The 20,674-nt window shown below is 35.9% G+C and overlaps 1 protein-coding gene across 1 annotated transcript; it reads left to right on the top strand.

Moving 5' to 3' along the window:
* Positions 1 to 167: 167 nt before the first annotated feature.
* On the top strand, positions 168 to 19,120 carry LOC131950104 (neuronal acetylcholine receptor subunit alpha-9-I). Its single transcript, XM_059312148.1, has 9 exons — positions 168 to 365; positions 1,346 to 1,479; positions 2,455 to 2,629; positions 3,087 to 3,262; positions 12,658 to 12,834; positions 13,133 to 13,499; positions 16,670 to 16,882; positions 17,852 to 17,985; positions 18,928 to 19,120. The coding sequence occupies exons 1-9, from the start codon at positions 168 to 170 to the stop codon at positions 19,118 to 19,120; spliced, it is 1,767 nt and encodes a 588-aa protein (XP_059168131.1).
* Positions 19,121 to 20,674: the final 1,554 nt, after the last annotated feature.

Genomic DNA, 20,674 nt, shown 5'->3' with positions numbered 1-20,674 from the left:
ATATATACATATATATATATATATATATATATATATATATATATATATATATATATATATATATATATATATATGTATGTATATATATATATATATATGTGTGTGTGTGTGTAGTGTGTGATTGTGTAAGCCATTGTTTCAGCAGGTTTTCAACCCACACCATCACCATGATGCCTGTAGCACTTACCTTGATATTTTTGGCCTTCTTGCTACCTGTGCGTGGGACCTTGGACGAGCCTATGGATGCGTGGCGTGAGGCTAAGGCCAAGTTGAAAAGCAACATTTTAAACCACAGGGCTGTGCAAACAAATCTCTGTCCATCTAACACAAAGCTAAACTTGAAGATCAAAGCGTACACATACGCTGTAAGTCGCGTATTTGATTCCTAATTTTTAAAAAAAATGTTTTTACGATTAAAGTGTTATTGAAAAAAACGCCTAAATTTGAATCATGTATTGATTTTTTATGAATATTTTTGCTCTACCTTAAACATTTTTAGATTAGGGTATTTGGAGGCTAGGTTAGAATAGTCCCTAACAGTGGTACTTAATCTTTCTGGAGGTACCGTACCCCGCCATTCACCGAACCCTTCTTAATAGTTATATCGTACGCACTGACAAAATCCGATGGTGAATCATGAGTTGGGTGGGTGTTTTACCTCCGCCGCTCCGCCGTACCCCTGACACTGACTCACCTAACCCGTGGGGTTCGATCGAACCCAGGCTAAGAATCTCTGATCTAGATCTAGAGTTCCTGTGTGAGTTGAGTGACCCCTGGGTGTCTATGTATCTCAAGGTCGAATGCGGGTAATGTTTCATGCAGATTTTTTTTCTCCAAGGGTGTGGGGTGGGGGCACTTGAAACTTTCCTGGGTGCAGAACTAAATTTTCCGGGGAGGGGGGGGGGGGCGGACACTGGTATAAAAGCGGAAGTGAACGATAGTTAAGAGGCTTTTTGTAGCGACTAGAAATACTAGAATAGGGTGACTTGTGGATAAAGATGAACTGAAAAAAAACTACTGGAACTGTGTAGCCTTTGTTGAGTTAAATTGAAGTAGTTCGCATTAAGGCCTACATTCGGGTTGCACGTTTTACCTTCTAGCTCATGAGGCTTAAATTGTGTAAATCGACTTGTAGTTTAAATAAAATAGATGTATGAATTTATGCTACTAAAACTTAAAACTAAAATAAAAAACCGAATCCTTGTTAATTTTACCAAGTTTAAATTTTTTCAACATAAAAGTTAAAACTTAATTTAAATATAATTTCATTTTTATTGTGTTTTTTTTCCAATGTAAAATAATTTATAATTCAAGGACGGTTCATATTTATCATCTTTTCTCCAAGGTTTTATTTGGTAATGAAGTCGAGCAGTCATTTACAACAGTCAACTATATCTGCGTCAGCTGGAATGATACCAACCTCTCATGGAAGCTGTCTGATTACGAAAATATAAGTACGGTGAATCTTAAATACGAAGAGTAAGTGATAGTGAATAATGACAATATAAATAAACTGGGAGTGATCTCCCCTAAACTTTCTCGAATATTCTTATATAACACTACGGGGGATTGCAACTCGGGATAAAGAAATGATTCTTAATTAATTTTCACACCAAGTAAACGCAAAACAAAATAAGTATAATAGTGCGGAAAATTATTAGTACTTAATAATTTCCCATGCGTTATTTTGAGAAATCGGAAATAGCAAAAATTACTTCTTTCGTTCAACGGAAATTACTCAAAATTAGACAGAAGGCAGATAATTGAATCTTTTACTAATGTGTGAAATTTCATTAATCTATCTAAAATAGTACTCAAGCTATAGGCTTTTGAAAAATTCAAAGTAGAAAAAGTTCCACTTTGGGTTATCGGAAATTGCTGAAAAGTTGATACAGAACTACAAATTTGATATAATACTTATATACGAAATTGCATCAACCTATTTGTAACGGTACTCAAGTTATCGTGTTTACAGAAACACATACACACACACACACATACACACAGACACAAGATTGCAAAACTATATTTTTTAGACACAGGGAGGTGTAAAACGATGAGATTTGCAAAATATTTGCACGATTACAAGACTTTCTGTATACTTCGTATATAAGAGAAAGTAAAAATGTGATTTAATATGGGTATTATTGAAACAAAGGCACATTGAATATACATTTTAAGGGATATTCGATGGCGGAGAATACATAACGTAATAAAGCTCCTATACACCTAGAAATAATTCATACAGATACTATTGATTAAAGAAGTTCGTCCACGTAAACTTTCATTAATTTGTATAGAAAGAGAACAAAAGAGTCGCATGAATTTAAAAATCTCTAACTTATTTCGTAGCCTGCGAGATCCAAGTTTTATAGTGACCATTTTGGCAGACTAAAATATTTTAAGGTATAAAAAAAATCGCTTCGTTTTTCAAATGTCTAATTTGTTCCCTAGCCTGTGGCATCCAAGTTTTATAGTGACCAACTCGGCTGACGAAGATATTCTGATGTTTAAACCAATCCACGATCAGCTGTCGTTGTTTTACACCGGTGAAGTCTTGCTGCACTCTCCAGCTTTGTTAAAAACTACCTGTTCGATGGACCTGAAGTACTACCCTTTTGATGAGCAGGTCAGTACTCACATGTAAATGCATGATCCTATTTATCTGTTGCGGACCTTTGATATTTGATCTGGCATTAGCCTAAAGGTTTGGCACTGATCACTTCCTTACAGTAAAACATCTTCGAAGTGCTAACCGAAAACATAGCTTTAATGCTAGCGTTAAAAATAGTACAACGCGTAAACCTAAAGTAAATATCCCCTATCCCCTTCAAGACTTGCTGGTCAATAAGCAAGGTGAAGTAAAGTGTACCTGTTTCTATGACCTGGGTCTATGAATGGCCAGCTGCCCCTGCTTTCTTTCTCAAACGTGAGTCAGGTACCCATCAGAGCTGAATAAGCTCAATGACTTCCTATAAACTATAGCCCCTACTAACTAACATTAAACTTAAAAACTCAGTAATAAAACACTTTCATCATTTTCTAATTTCGCACTGATAAAATTTGTTGATCTTTTTCATCTAAAGACGTGTGACATCACTCTTGTGCCTTTCTTTGACGAGTGCCAGTACAACATAATCGAGGCTAGCATAGAAGAAATGCCGGATCCGTTTGATTTGGTGGGGGAGTGGGAGATCCAGTCAAGGGATATCGTTACAGGGTACTATATGAACAACAACGACACGCAAATTTTGTCCATCAAGTAAGCATTCAAACATCAGTACTATTAGGATGGGACGGTGTGGCCTAGCGGTAGAGCGTTAGACCGCTAACCCGAACGTCCAGTGTTCGAATATTGGTTCCTGTTATAAAACGTCCTTAAATCCACCCATGTGTGATGGGTACTGAACTTACGTTAAGGAAAGTAAAGTCGGCTGGACATAGTGCTGACCACAATCTCTTCGAATGCCGAGTTCACAGAAATAGGTGAACTCTACTTCACTTGCCCTATAGAGTATAGACCATCAGGTTCGAAAAGGGAACTGTACTTTTACTTTTACAACTAGAACAGTGGTTCCCAACCTTTTTCGAGTGGCGACCCCCTTTTATAAAAAGTAAGTGACCCGCGACCCCCATAAAATTAAAAAGCCGAATTTAGTATGGGAATTAATAAGCACTAAAATAAGATTTTCTAGAAGACTTTCAATATGAACTACTTTTGATAACTGTTTTAATACGATGAGTAAAATTGCATGCTATTTACTAAACATTCGCGGTTAAGTTATTGTTAACGCCAACCTATGTCATTATCAACATTCAATTTATTTCTTAATTTTGTTTTTAATCGGAGAATAGTGTTGAAAGGCTATTCTCGAAAAGTCGATCAATTTTACGTTTGGGTATGAATGGTGAATAATACACCAAAATTGTGTGAGCAGTTTTTCATCTTAGGCGGAATCACTCTGCAAATCAAATAATTAATCTTGTAATTCATCGGGAATGCTGGCAACATCAAGGGAAGTGGAGAATGGGTAATGCGTAAATGCAGATTCTTCTTCTTTCAGCTCAGAGAAATAGCGCCGCAGTTCGTTTTCAAGAGATTCAAGATGCCCAGAAATCGCTTCTTTCAAAATTGTAATTATCTCACAATCAGGTTCATCTACCACACTGCAGAGTTTCTCAAATGTACAACATTTCCAAGATGTATTTATTTTCTTCGCCAATTTTGCAGCTTTGATAAAAATGCCCCGAGATTATTATGGAAAGTAGTAATCCTCGTTCATTTTCCCTCAAGCGTCAGGTTAAGCTTACGTTGATGTTCGAATATATCTGCTCTCTCAACCACTCTATGTCGTTTTAAGTATACCAAAAGGTCTTGTTTCCTTTGCACTTCCAAGAAAAATTTGATTTCAGATTTCAATTCAAAAACACGATTCACAACAATTCGTTTGACAGCCAGCGTACTGTAGTGTAGAAAAGCAGAACCTCGTGATCTATATTAATGTCTTTGGTCCAGATTAAATATACAGTACGACTGTTACTAGCAATGGAGTCTTGATGACGAGGGCGTAGGCTACTGGTAAATCACGCAGTCGTTAGGGAGCTAAATCTTTTCTGTTTTCTGAATGCCCGATTTTGACCTAAACCTGGATAGCGCACCATCCGTACAAACCCCCACAGCCGTTTTAACCAACTTTAATCTTCCAGTTTAAAAAAAATGTATTTATTTTCTCCATGCTATTTCACAAAATAGCAACTCTTCTTTGCTATCATCTGATTGAATATAGACAAAGACCAGCAACTGCGAACACGAACTCACGTCTGTTGATTTATTAACTTGAAAAGCAAACAATGGCGAACGCTTGATTTCATTAAAAATTTGTTATTTAGTATCTACGGACACGTCGGCTATAAGCCGCTGAGTAGTATTATTAGGCAGAGATATTTGTTGCATCTTTACTGCACTGGAATTCCCAAGAATTAACTTCACCATCTTCAACATGCAGCGTTTGATGAGATTTTCTTCTATTGTGTGTTTTTAGCGCAATTTCCATTCTGGAGAATTGCGTTTATTAACCCTTCATTTCTGGATGGATGGATGGATGGATGTGTGTTCGCAGCTTTAAATCGTATCTCCTCCTCAACGAAGCAATATCGAGGACTAGTTCCAAAAGCAATTATGTTAAACAAGTTACGAGGATGATAGTGGGCCAAAAAATTCCCAGAATTCCTTCCTGGATTTCCCAGAAAAGCCAAAAAACCTCGAAAAAATGCAGTTTTTGGCCCATATCTCGGCAACCAGACCACTTAGCGACTTGAAACATTTACCAATCGATTCCTGCCATAATTTAGAACAATATTTCCGAAGAAAGTTTTCAAAAATATCTTTTCGTTCGGTCACAACAAAATTTTTGAATTAATTAAAATTTAGACCGAATTAGTAGGCATATTTATCCAACCACACCACACGCGTCATCACGTTCAATAGCTGCACCATCACGTTCAATGGCTGCGCCATCACGTTCGGTAGCTACGCGCGCAATGGTTTTTAGTCATGTAACTCTATTGTAAATAAAACATGTAAAATACTGAAAAAAAATTTAATAAAAAACGTTTTAATAACTAACCAATGGTTTTACTAACCTTGCTCTTGATTTACGCTACGACAGAGCTATTTTTAGATAACATAAGGAAATTGCGCTAAAATTGTCACTAGGCTTTTTAATTACCTTGTTTTTTTTTTTGCTTGGCATTTTCTATCGCGACTTCATTTGATGCTTGCGCTAATGCTGTATTTCCTTGGTGAAAACTTCCTGTTCGATCAGGTCTCTGACGTACGTTTGCAACTAGCTTTATGCCGACGAAAGAACACGATATCTTTTTTGGTGTGTTCCGAATGACTCGTCTCAAATGACGTTTTAGTTTTGAAGATTTTATAAACTCGTGACAGAGAACAACTTTGCACAGTGGGCCTACGCTTTGCTTCTTCTCTATTTGAATTCCAGTTATGTTAGTAAAGCCGAACTTCAGATATTCTTCTAAATATTTATTTTTTGTTTCTCATTACTTAGGTTTAGTATACCAGTTGGCGACCCCCCAGAAAGCCCTTGGCGACCCCCAGGGGATCGCGACCCCCAGGTTGGGAACCCGTGAACTAGAATCTAATTAATTTTTTATTCAATACGCTCTTGCATATTTCAATTAGGTAAACATTAGAAATCACTATCATCTCTTAAGTTGTTTTTTGTTGGTGTCGTGACAGAACTATAGGATGCTGGGAAGGGTCAGAGTTTTATGATGATCCGCACAGTGAAAGAAAGGGACGGCAAACTATTGAGGCCTAGCATATTTTTGTTGTTGTTAATTTAAAAGAAAACAACGTTAAAGAAAGATGGTTTTTGTTAGAGTTATAATTCGATTTGCAGAGGTGTACCTGTTTTTGTGTGTGTTTTTTTGTGTGCTGAGGTACGATGTTAAGGTTCAGGTTCATGTTGAGGTTAAATACATTTTGAAAGTTTTTCTGAAAACAGTGGTGAAATACTCGGTTTTCGTTAGAATGTTAACTTTTTTAAAGGTGATGTATATTGTTTTGAGATATATACAATAGGCCGGCAGAGGTTTGAGTTTTAGACTCAGGTTTAAGTTAAGGTGCAGGTTCATGTTCATGTTAAGGTTCATGTTAAGGTTAAGGTTCAGATTCATGTTGAGTTTTTTTGTTGAAAATTTTAAGGAATCCAATAATAAAACATATGATCGTTTTCGTTTGAATTATAAAAGTTTTAGCTAAGTTGTCTAAGTGTTTTAATATGCATGGCAATAGGCCGAGGGAGGGTAAAACATCTGAAGTTATGGACAAGCCTTATATGTCAACAAAAGTTTTGAATTCGCCGATAAAGTTTCACTTTAAATAAATATTTGTATTTAAATAATCTAAAAGTTTTTAATAATGTTAAAATACTTTGCACTTGCAAACACTTTAATATCTTTTACTTTTAATGTAATCTATCCTGATATATAACAGCCATGTGCGCACTTCTCTCTCTCTCTCTCTCTGTCCGCAAAATATTTTCACAGGGTATCATATCAGTATCTTCAGCGATATATGGAGAACTTGATACGGACTTTTGTTGAAGATAATATGGTAGAGGTTTTAAATGTATAATCTAAATTTTATTTAATGAATAAAAATAAAAAATAAAGGCATAATCGAATGTAGAAAAACAATTTTAATTATGCAACCAGGAAAGTGTTTATAGTTGTGACAAGTACGCGATTAACAATGACGTCAGTAATGCTTACACTAAGGAAAGAACACAAAACTAATAGCGTAATCTTCCCATTATCTATATACTACTAAAAGTCAAGTTTGTTTACATGTTTGAATATTTATTTTTTTGTTTTTTTGTTTGTTTGTTTGTTTGCCTGATTGACTATCTCGCATGGTTGCACTCATCGTGGAAAGCTGTAAAATAGTATGTAGGTAGAGAAAATTTTTTGTTTTAAGACAGACTGTTAATCACACATTTATTTAAAGACGTTAATTAATTTATTGATTTATTCATTGTTAAATTAACCGTATTTTTTTAAAAATGTTAATACTTTGAATAAACTTTGTGGGGATAGTGACGTCCCTTGATAGTGACGTCAGAGTTTTTTGTTGACTCTTTAGTACAATAAAATGGCGGCGTCTATCGAAGAAAATTGTGTTCCCATTCCAAAGTTTAACGCGTTCTAAATCTAATTTTCTGTCGGTCATAACTTTAACAATACGTCCGTTTGCTGTATTTATTACGTTCCAACACTTATATCAATTTTCAACTGTCTTTTTTCATTTAGTTTTACAATAAATTTCTCTAGATCTAAAGATCAGCTGTCGAAGGAAATTTATGAATCTAGCCTAGATCTAGATCTAGGTCACTAAACTCAATGTAAATTCTAAATCTAGACTTAATGTAAATTCTACATCTAGAATCTATTTCAGGCCTTAATACATCTAGAATCTATTTCAGGCCTTAATTATTTTATATAAATCTTTGTTTGGCTAATTTAAGATAAAATTTAATTTGAAAGTTACTACTTCTAGACTAGACGCTCGAAATCAAGTTGCATCAAAGTATAGTATAAAAATTCATTTCTGACGTCACGAGTAAATAGCTAAGTTTGTAGCGTAGTCCGCTCTCATGCGAGTGGTACAGGTTCTAGACCAATATGTCAATGATATTTTTTTTCAATTTTTTTTTTTAGATGTTAATGATAAAAAATGATATTTTTTTTCAATTTTTTTTTTTTAGATGTTAATGATAAAGTTGCCTATCTGAACTTGGCAGGATACAGGGCAGGTGAAGTAGAGTTCATCTTTTTTTTTGTCCTAACCATATGAAAGGATAGTGTGGTCAGAGACATGCTCGGCTGGAATCGTTTTTTAAACGATAAAAACATGTTGTCTGAGACTTGGCGGGACACTGGGCAGGTGAAGTAGAGTTGAGTAGGTCACATGTGACGTCAGTATATGAAGGGATAGTCCGAAATCGGTGTTTTCGGTGTTTTTAAAAGATAAGAAACATATTTTTGAATGTGGGCTCTGTTTTTGTGACGATAAGTGACACTGCAGTAGCGTAGCGAGGAGGGGGGGGGGGAAAGGGGAGGCGGGGGGGGGGGGGGGGGGGGGAAAAGGGGAGGCGGGGGGGGGGAGGTGAAGGGGGGGGGAGGGGGGACGTATGTTGGGGCGCCAAAATGGTTTGGAAAAATAAATTGAAAGGTTGATGGGGGTTCAAATCGAAAGTTTGAGTGGGGGGGGGAGGGGGTGCACATCAAAAGTTTGAGGGGGGGGGGTTAAAATCGAAAAGTTTGTCCCCGGGCGCCGGGAAGGCTCGCTATGCCTCTGAGTGACAGACGTGATGTTTTTTTATGGATGACCCCCGAAACCCACAGTTATCCAAGGGATGACGGGTATTCTAGTAGAATATAAAGAAAGGAACTATTTCATTCAATTTTTATTTAGATCTACGTACGCTAAGAAATGTATACAATACAACATTTTCGGCCTAAACTTAAAAAATTTACTTTATCTATTTGGATTCTAGATCTAGAGATTCTAGATCAGGGGTTCCCAACCCCGTGCCCGCGGGCGCAATGGCGCCCGCCGAACGATTCGTATGTGCCCGCCTCTCACTATTCGACAGAGACAGAATTTTTTTCATAAACATTATTGAAAGGTTGAAGGGGATGGAAATTGAAAGTTTGAGGGAGGGAGGGGGGTGCAAATTAAAAATTTGACGGGGGGGGGGGGGTGCAATCGAAAGTTTGAGGGGGGGGGGGTGCAAATCGAAAATTTGAGGGGGGGGGGGGGTGCAAATCAAATGTTTTGACCCCGGGTGGAAGGAGTTTGTCAATTTAAAATAGGTGGTGCCCGCCACCCTACCGATATTTTAGAATGTGCTCTAGAGTAAAAAAAGGTTGGGAACCCCTGTTCTAGATCTAGACTAGATAACTAGATATACGGAAAAACTAGACGTAGACGCGAAGATCTAGATTCTAGATTTAGATCTATCTCCTCTAGAATCTATTCCAATAACAAATTTCTATATTAAACTATTTCAGGCCTTAATTATTTTATAGAAATCTTTGTTGGTTTAGCTATGGAATTGGCTAATTTGGGATAAAATTTATAGGGTCTATTCGCATAAGTTAAGTACCTTTTTTTTTATTCTTCGTGAATCCTAAGGTGCATAAATAGCTGAGATGATAATTGATACCATGCGGGAGGTACGGGTTCGAGACACACCAAGGCAACCTTAATTTTTTTTTTCAATTTTTTTTAAATATGTGCATGATAAAGTTGCCTATCTGGACTTGGTGGGAAACGGGGCAGGTGAAGTAGAGTTCACCTATTTCTGTCTTTTCAGCTTATGAAGGGATAGTGTGATCAGACCCATGCTCAGCCGAAGTAGGTGTTTTTAAAAGTCAAAAACAACATAACTACCATTGGACAGCCGGGTTTTTAACGAAATCTTTTAAGTCTCTTAATTTTAAGTCTCTTAATCAGCGAGTGCATTTAATATGGTATTGTGTTCACTAATACTGTATATAATTTGATTTTAATTTTTCTAGAAGGTGTTGGTAGTCTATGTTATTTTAAACAAGTATAAACATAGACAGTACATGAAACAAAACTGTTTTTTTTTCATAATCTTAACAATGTTTCATTCTAATGCTCTTGATAGGAAAAGGAACATTTTTTTCAATTTCGTTCGGAGGTGAAAGGGTAAGAAACGGTAGAGATGCCTGAAGAAAATGTATATATCTACGGAAAGTGAGTAATGGAATGAATTGTAATTCAGCTTTTAATAAACCGGTAGTGATCTCCCCTAAACTTTCTCGAATATTCTTATATAAAACAACAGGGGATGGTAACTCAGGATATAGTTATGATTTTGAATCCATTTTAAATACTTAAACTTTTAAAAATAGAATAGAATCTCATAAAAAAAGAATTGCGCACCAAGATGTGTATAATAGTGCGGAATATTATTAGTACTTTATAAATTCACATGCGTTTTTTGAGAAATCGGAAATAGCGTAAATAAGTACTTCCGGTCAACAAAAATTACTCAAAATTTGACAGAAGGTAGAGATACAGATCTTTTACTTTTATTTGAAATTTTATTTATCTATCTGAAAAAGTACTCAAGTTATAGGCTTTTGAAAAAGTCAAAGTAGAAAAAGTACCACTTCCGGTTATTGGAAATCGCTCAAAAGTTGATACGGATCTACGATTTTGATAAAATAATTATATATAAAATTTCATCAACCTAGCTGTAACGGTACTCAAGTTATCGTGTTTACACACACACAGACAGACAGACAGACACACACACACACAGATATACGGACAAGATTGCAAAATTATGTTTTTCCGTATCAGTGAGGTGTAAAACGATTACATGACTTTCTCTATACTTCGTATATACGAGAAAGTAAAAAAAGTCAGTATCAAAAACTTAGGAAAAGGAACATTTTATTGAAGTTTCCGATAGTGACTTTTTTAAAAGCTGAATTACAATTCATTTCATTACTGCCTTTCCGTAGATATATACATTTTCTTCAGGCATCTTTACCGTTTCTTACCCTTTCACCTCCAAATTAATTTGAAAAAAGTAATTCATAAAAAAATAGAGAAAAACCGGTATCCGCTCCCCCCCCCCTTCCCTCAACGCACACACACCCCCACACCCTCCTCCAGACAGTTTTAAATGCCGCTCACCGGAGATAAATATGTAAAAGAAAAACCGAGTAGCCAATTTGTAAAGAAAAGAGAGCTAAAAGTCACCAGCATTGCCCGTGTAACGGGTACCGATGGCTAGTCACTAGTCTAATACATAAAGTTTAATTCTGTACGTTTGTAAACGAGGACTACTAAGAAATATTAGAATTTAATAGACCCCATTCTTATAGCGGTAAACGTCTAAAGTGATTATTGTCTAAATTTATTGAAGGTATTTCAAACACATTTCATTTTTAATAATTAAAATAATAATTTTCATCCTGTTTATTTAACAAAATAAAATCACCTTTTACACAAATTCTAATTATGTCTAAAAATTAGTTACATTTAGTCCTTTAGCACTCATTACGTCCCTTGATGAATTAGGAAAACACAATTACTTCCCTTTATAAAAACATTACATCGAGAGGAAAAAATTTAACTTTTATTACTTTGTTTTGGTGTTGGGGGAAAAAAATTACATAATTAGCGTGGATTGATCAAGTGAAACGTGGTAGGTATTTTAAATACTGCCTTTTATTTATTTTATACACTGAACGTACTGTTTTCTTCTTATTATTTTTAACCAAAGTCAGTTGAAGTAACAAAAGACATCTTTTTTTTAGGAACGGGAATTCCCGCAGGTTATTATTTGTGTCTTCTTTTTGCTCACTCGTTTTTGCTGTCCTTTTTTGCGCACGAAGGGGAGTTCTTTTTTGTCGGTCGCACCAAACATGCTGAACGTTGCCTTTTTTTTCGTCATCATAGTGCGTACCTTTTTTTTAAGCAGTCGTTTTTAACAGTGCATGTAGCAGTATTAAGTTTTACCACTGAAGAAACAATTGAATAAGAAAGGTTACCATAGTGTTTAAATGAATCAAATCCGGGCGTCCTTCGGCGCTCAGACTAGGTGCTATTTCGCGCCCTGGCTTTCTCGTGTTCGCTTTGGTGCCTACGTTTATTTAAGTGAGTGCAAAAGACTATAAATAAGTTGGGGTAGTATAGTCGTTTACTAAGCTGAAACAGGCGGTTCCGTCGGCGCCCCAGCATGGTACGATTTAGCGCCCCGGGGTAGACTGTGAACACTTTGCGTTTATGTTTGCGTTTGTGTTTTCTTTGTGTTTGGGTTGGGTTTGCTTTGTGGTTGGGTTTGCGTTTGGATTTGGTTTATTTTGGTTTGCTTTTTGTGTGTTTTGTTTTTGCTTAGTTGTAGTTAGGGTGGGCAATGCCAGATAAATGCTGATTACTAAACACACATGTCATGGTCCTTTACTGATAGGTTTTTCACAGAGGCCAGTTCAGGGCCTGGCCGGTACGGCTAGTAATCTATACATTGTGATTACACAGGGTATTGTAATTAACAAATAATGTTTTATTTCTAATTTTGTTGACAGGGTCAGATTTCATCTGAAGAGAAATTCTTTGTTCTACGTCATCAGTGTCTTGGCGCCAATGATCACCACCTCATCGATGACGTCATTCGTCTTTCTGATCCCACCGGATTCCGGGGAAAAAGTTTCTTTTTTGGTGACGGTATTCGTCTCCAACGCCGTCTTCTTCAACTTTGTGGGGTGTGTACTGGTCTAGAGTTACCTATCTTTATAGCGCAAAATTTAGCCATGTTGTTTTATTTAAATGATAATTGTTACATGAAACATAACCTCAACCTTATGTTGAACCTGAACACGAACTCCTTAAACCCCTAACCCTTATAACCCTGTCCCTAGCATTTATCCTAACCCTAACTTTTATCCTAATATATTAGGAATAAAGACACTTGCTCAAAAAAATGTAGGATTGTGGGCAGCTATTAATTACGAAGTGGTTGAATTAAGATTGTAGGCCTATACGTTTGATTATATTCGACAGTACAACCATGTCTAGAAGTATGACGCTAGCCAACATGCCCAGACTGACGCTGTTCCTGCTCATGGTGCTGGCCCAGAGTGTGGTGACCTTGATCCTGACCTTGTACGTCATGCACAGACACAAGGCCGAGCAGGAAGAAAAGTTCAGACGACAAATCGAGCAGACGGATGAACTCGACCAAAAGTCTGATCAAACTACGGCTGCTTCAGTGGAAGACATGAGTAAACATGAGAAAATGTTTGAACGCTTAACTCCAATTGATCATCGAAATGCTGAATTGAGTACCGACTCGTTTGTAAGAAGGATGAAGGTTTCAGTGTGCTCAATGATTGGGAAAAACAGAGGATCCGTTGAGCCTTTAGACAATGTAAAACCCATAAGAAAGAGACACAGTAAAGAATGCTGCAGAATACAGGCCAGACATTTAGACGTCATGTTTTTTGTTGCGTTTAATTTAATTAGTGCGCCAATTTACGTGATGTTTTTCCAGGTGTAAAGAACTTAAATTAACTTTAAGGAAGTGTTCGCATATATCTGAAGTATAAGGTATTTTTGTTTTTACGATGTTCCGCTTCACATCTTTACTTATTGTCACTTCAGAATTCGCCCCTTAAAAGATTGCTTTTTGTTTTTATGTAAACTTATTTTATTCTACTTTTATGATACCGTTTTACCCAATACGCGCATTGATTAAATTAATTACATGCATCAAGTTATTTTATAATTTATTAAAACTCTTTTTTAAAAAAGCGAATAAAACTTTTAAACTTCAGAATGAAATTATTTTGTTAAACGTAAGCGTGCAACTATTCTATAACTTCACCTCCATTTCGCCACATTTTGACTATCATTATAGCAATTAAGTTAATTCATAAATATTTATTTTTATTTGACGTCAATAAACAGATTTATATAATACTTTTAGTGTTCATTGTCTGTATGAAATAATTCATTAAAAAATAATTAAACGTACATTTTAGCTTGAAACATCCTTGTTTTTCCTTCTTTTTTTCTGTTGGGTTTTCCAAAAGCCGACCTAAAGAAGCCCTTCTAAAGAATCCCATCTAAAGAAGCCCATCTAAAGAAGCTCATCTAAAGAAGCCAATCTGAAGATGCCCATCTAAAGACGCCAATCTAAAGAAGCCCATCTAAAGAAACCAATCTAAAGAAGCCCATCTAAAGAAGCCCATCTAAAGAAGCCCATCTAAAGAAGCTCTTATAAAATTTACAAAGCTATGCCCACCTGAAGGTGTCTATCTAAAAATGCCACTCTGAAAACCTTAGTATTGTAAAAGAACATCTTAAAAGCAACCCATCTGCATAAGCCCATAAAAGGTTATTCTACAATATAATTTCTAAAACAGACCTTTTAAATAAAAACCTCGATAAAAGCGAGTTCAAAGAAGCCTCTACAGCTAACATCATCGTATTGTTTAGTCTGACCAGATATCGTATTTACAACTTCAAACCTTCTAATTAAACCAAACCCATTTAGATAGAGAACCAATCATATACTGCGCCTCGATCGTCACTGATTATGTGGGTACATGACTGTTAATTACCCGCATGTGTTTGTTTATGTCCCTTTCATCTTCATAAAGTTTGCTAAGCGGCAAGCGATTAATTACACTCATTTTAAAGAATGGTATTTACAAAACTCTTAAAGAAGGAACTTGTTTTAGAATTTGAACATACTCATCGTTAACTTTGATAAAAATTTATCAATCCTGCGATGCCATTGGATTCGTTATTTTAATTCCGTGAAGTAATTAAAGAATAAATTCCATTTCCATTTATGTTGTTTGTTTTAAACAATAAAAGCATAACTATAAAGAAACGCATTGACATTTAAAAATTGCGATTACTGTTTGATTTAATGAGATTTTATGATGATACATGTTATGATTATTTAATGGCCAAGCTTATTTTATCTCTGACATTCAGTTAAAACCTGAACAGATTACCAAGATTTTTCAGTTCGATTCACAGAACAAGTCATTTCGTCAGTGTTCTTCATCTTCTTCGATCTTAACTGATACAATTGTATTACTTGTTCACCTGTTTTGCGCAATATAGGTCGATGTCTTAGATTCCAGCCTGCTTTTCTTTCTGGATTTGCTTCCATAGCATTTGCTCATGCAATAAAGAACTACAACACAGCAGTTGTTGGATTTTGGAGCATTTCGTCAGTGTTTAATATCTCTGAAACTAAAGTTCCTATAAAGTTTGTTATTTTTAACGAATGCTTTATAAAGTTATATCCGTTCAACCGTGTGATCTATATATTTTGTGATCAAATTACCGAGGTAGATTTATCAATTAAAAAAAAAACAACATCAAAAACATCAATTTCAATTTATTCAGTTTATTCAATAACGGTAACGATACCAAGAACGGAAGCCTTTTTTCATATAAAGTTTTTTTTTCAATCACTTGCATTTATCAAATTTTTACCATCGTTTTTACCGAAATGTGCTGTTTATATTAGGAAATAGATGAAACGGCGTGGTAGGATAATAAAACACATACTCCGTTCCTGAGTCCACCCAGCTGTATTTGGGTACCCGACCCACGTTAGGAAAAGTAAAGGAAGCTGGACATCGTGCTGACAACACTATCGTTTCAAATGATAAGGTCACAGAAACAAATTTAAATTATAATTTTTCTGTACACAAATATTTTACTTTAATCCAAACTTCAACATTCTTACATTGGTTAGTTGAGATTCTGTCCCTGTTTAAAAACTTTTCCTTATCGCTGTTCTCATTTATTATAACAGCTGTTATCTGACCTCTACTCACGTGATTTTTGTGGGTCATCTAGTCAGATTTATTCTGTAATCGATACTTGTCTGTACGGTAAACATGCCACCTTCATTCAAACATTACTAGTCGTTAACATTGTGGCCATTTTGCGGTCATTGTGTGACTAGTGCATGGTCATTAATTGTCTTAGTCTTCAAGGATCAAAAGACGGTAAGTTGAGTATATTTTTAATGTTCTTTATTAATACAATTTTGTGTGTAATTACAGTGAGTTTGAATCAAACATATTACCCTGGTTTATAAAAAAAAACATATTTTAAAAATATTAAAAATAAATATTATAATTATGTATGTAAGTATATATTTTCAGTTGAAGCTAACAATATAATGCGTTGAATATTTCTTTTATTTCCTAATTAAATCTTTTATCAATACATGTTTTGTATATTATCATACAAGGTGTAAATTATTTAAAATGTGTAGGCTTTTTTTGGAAAATTTACAATTACAAAGGGGGTAGGTTTGAGCCATAGTATTAATTTTTAGTGTTATATGATATAAGGGTGTAATATATTGACATTTTTTAAAGTAACAAACTGAGTAGGGATGGGAAACGTATCTTATTTTAGTGTAATATAAATTAAATTAAGGCTTAGTAATAAATAATATAGAGTATGTAAGCAATGTTCTAATTCAGTGTAATATAATTAGTGTATAAACACGCCCTAAACAGTATAAGCCCAACTACAAATGTTTACAATTGTTTTTCTAAGTCACAAGCAGAGAAAACCATGAACTTAACAGTGACCTTGATATTTTTGACCTTCTGGCAACCTGCACGTGGAAAGCTTGACGAGCCAATGGATGCGTGGCGCGAGGCGAAAGCGAGGCTGAAAACCACCATTTTAAACCACAGGGCCGTGAAGGCTAATCTTTGCCCGTCCAATAACACGTTAAACTTGGGAGTCAATGTCTACACCTACGCTGTAAGTTAGTTGTGAAATATTTCGTGAGGTTTTAATTATTAGTAGGATTTTACTTTAAGAACGACTTTGAAACAGAGTTTCTTCCAGGCATCTCTTCGTTCGCCCCCCCCCCGAAATAATTCGACCGCCCCCCGAACGAAATTAAATTTATATAATTTATATAGAAAATATTTACTTTTAACAGTGTCCGCTCCCCCCCCCCACCCCCGAAGAAAGTCTACCGCCCCCCGAAATTTCAAGTGCCCCCCCCCCCGGAGAAAAAAGTCTGGAAGAAACACTGCTTTGAAATATTCAAGTTATTATTTGTTTGATTAATACATTAATAATTAGGAAACTTTATATCGATGCTGGAAAGAATAAACATTTATGTCTATATATAAAAGTAAACCTGATGGGCTATGGGGCATGTCAGGTGGTGATTTCCTGTTTCTGTGATCTCATTATCTGAAGATATAATTTGGAATGGCGCCTTGTCTTTCTCTGGGACTCTGGGACGTTCTAAGTTGAACCCGGATTTGAACTCGAGACAATCAGGTTGGCAGTCTAACGCTCTACTTCATGTGCCCCATATGTTTTGGTAACGAACGGGAAAAGATGATCATGAAACATGGAGGGGGGTGGGAGGGAGAGTAAAAATTCGGGAGCGGAGGAATTGCTTTGACTTATTATGTCTAGCTTCAAACAAACGTTCATTAAACTGATTATGCCTGTATGATGAAAGTAGGGATTGCTTTTGACAGAGAAAAAGAGAGAGTGAGAAAAGGGGAGAGAGAAAAGGAGAGAGAGAATGTGTGTGTGTGGGGGGGGGGGTGGAGACATAAAAAAAAATTAAGTAATGCTAATTTAGTATTTTTTGCACTTTTCAAATCCTACAAAGTGTTAGACCAATTACCAGTTCGGTTACTTTGCATTAAAACTAAACTAGATCAATCTGAGTTTAGGAATTCAAGTTTTATTATTATTTTCCAGGTTTTATTCGGAAATGAAGTGGAACAATCCTTCACAACAATGAATTCCGTCGTTTTTAAGTGGACAGACCCAGATTTAGCTTGGGAACTTTCGACCTATGAAAACATTACGTCGGTAAATTTAAAATACGATGAGTAAGTTATTATTTTTTTGTAGCGTTCACGTCACATTGAAAATCTATAATAATAGTTTCGCTGTCTGTGTATGTATCTATCTATCTGACAAGAACGCTCTGTCTGACAAGAACGCTCTAGAGAAAACATAAGAAAAAATTCTATCTGACAAGAACGCTCTAGAGAAAACACAAGCAATTTAAAAACTCTCACAGTGAAACGAAAGACGAAGTATGACGTCGACACATTTAGCATAGAGTAGAAAATAATCTCAAACCCAGAGAGTGCTCACAGTTATTATGAATGGGACGGTAGACATGTTTTTTGGGGGGTGGGGGTGGGGGGTGGGGGTGGGGGGGGTGGTGTGTTTTGGGGGGGGGGGTGGGGGTGGGGGTGGTGTGTGGGGGGGTGGGTTGGTTTTAGTTTAGAGAAAAGAGACAGCACTATCAACCTAGCGCCCGGTGTATCCTTCCTCAACGGGCCATTTTTCTCGTAGATTTAAAATAATCTTAAAAGAAGATACTTTAAGTCGAATTATAAACTTAACAAAGTGTGTATAGGTTTGTTAAGTAAAACCCCGAAATTCCGCATCAGAGCATCATTTCATTCGTATTCAAGTTTTAAATAATTATTTTCCACTTTATAAAACTTTGACATTACCAAGATGAACGGAACGATGCGCAAAGGGAACTGCGCAACGCAACTGAAAGCTGCTCACAAAAAGTTTGCAAGGGCATTTTTGTTTTCTTAAATCGAGCATTGTAAAGATTAGCATAGAATGACCAAGTGCACATTGTTACAAATCAAACATATTTTTAACACAAAATATGACAAAATTAAAGTGTATTAATATAATTAAATTGTATTTGCTCATTTTTCTACTTGCGCACTTTTCCCATTGCGCACTTTTTCGTTTGCGCATTTTTCTAAAAACCATTACCAGTGATATGTAACCTCCCCTAGCCTGTGGCATCCAAGTTTTGGTGTGATAAACTCGGCCGACGAGAACCTGATGCTGATTCGACCTGCACAAGATCAGCTGACATTGAGCCACACAGGTACCGTCATGCTCCACTCACCTGTGATCCTGAAAACTACCTGCTCCGTGGATCTCAAGTACTACCCTTTTGACCTCCAGGCGGGTGAAGTATCATAATTGTCTAGTTAGTTTGTGGGATAATAGAATTGTGTAGTTGGTTTGTGGAATATTAGAATGGTTTAGTTAGTTTGTGAAATATTAGAATCATCTAGTTAGTTTTTGAACTATCAAAACAGTCTAGTTAGTTTATGAGATATCAGAATGGACTAGTTTGTTGTAGAGTGTAGAAGTAAAAACGGTACGATTAAAAGAAAAGAGAATAAAGATACCTTTAATGAGGCAGATGAAGTAGAGTTCACCTGTTTTTGTGACCTCGACATGTGAAATGATGGTGTGGTCAGTTCCATGCCCAGCTGTCTTAACGTTCCCAAATAGAGGTGGGTGGGATCTGTATCCAACTTCCCCTTTTTGTGTGAACAAAATTGATTCACAAAAGACATATTAAAAATAAAACAACCAAGCACGAAACAAATATTCTAATTTAACCCATATGTCACTGTAAAACTAATACATATGCTCCCCAACACACCTCAACGAATTAAAAAAAATTATTCAGAATTTCTCACACCAGAATTCTTTATTCATTCTACTTCTATAATACAATTTTTTTCTTTCTAGACTTGTGATATAATTATTGTACCCTTCTTTGACGAGTGTTCGTTCACAATAACCAAATCACACACGGGCGAGATGCCGAATCCATTCGATCTAGACGGGGAGTGGAAGATCGATTCTAGATCCACCACGATTGGAGTATACCTGAATAACAGTCAGACCAACATCCCGTCGATTAAGTAGGTATTTTGGTTTTTGATCTTATGAGAAATAATCCCATTATATACTAGTTATGTCTAAAATCGGTATCTGAAGTCACAATGACCGTAAAGGAAGTCGCTGAAGAATGGTCTAGCGGCTAGCCGAAACATAGGGAAAAGATCTTAACCTGAACTTAACATAAGCAATGGCGTCGCGAGGCAAGGCATACGGACCGCACCGGGTTACACCATTTATATTGAAGAAAATTTTTTTCTCCAGTTCAATTAGTGATTAATTATATTTAAAAAGCCTTTTTAAGTACACATTTAAGATCAAGATCGGGGGAGGGGGGGGGGGGAAGGTGAAGACACCATGAAGTAGTCCTGCCAACTACAGAGAATGCAATGCTACATCCAGCTGTTTTAATAACCTAGTATAAGCAAACAACTTTACTATTAAATGTGCAAGCTTAAAAGCTATCAATCGGAGGAGAGGGGGATGACACCAACGGCAGAATTTACAAAGGAGAAAAAGGTTTTGTTGAGCATTTTCACTATAATGTTCGCACAAAGTGGCACCAAAGTGGCTCGCGAGCCGTAGGTTGTCGACACCTGTTGTAGTTGCATGTAGAATAAAAAATTAAATTCAAACAGTAAAATTAAATAATTTCAAATGGATGGAAAAACTTATGTGATCGCAGAAGCAGTATTTTATTTAAATTTTTAAAACTAATACATTTACTTTTTTACGTTTTGTAAAGCTTTTTATATTTAAATTAGTATCGAATAATAGTGTTGTGATTCTAAAAATATAAAGTATATTCAAATGTTAAATTAAATTATTAAAAATGTATGT

The sequence above is a fragment of the Physella acuta genome, unplaced genomic scaffold, assembly GCF_028476545.2.
Source record: "Physella acuta isolate Inbredline_101_S28 unplaced genomic scaffold, ASM2847654v3 ptg000737l, whole genome shotgun sequence".
Lineage (NCBI taxonomy): Eukaryota > Metazoa > Mollusca > Gastropoda > Physidae > Physella > Physella acuta.
Note: the sequence above shows the minus strand (reverse complement) of the source record. Positions and strands in the feature narration are given on the sequence as shown.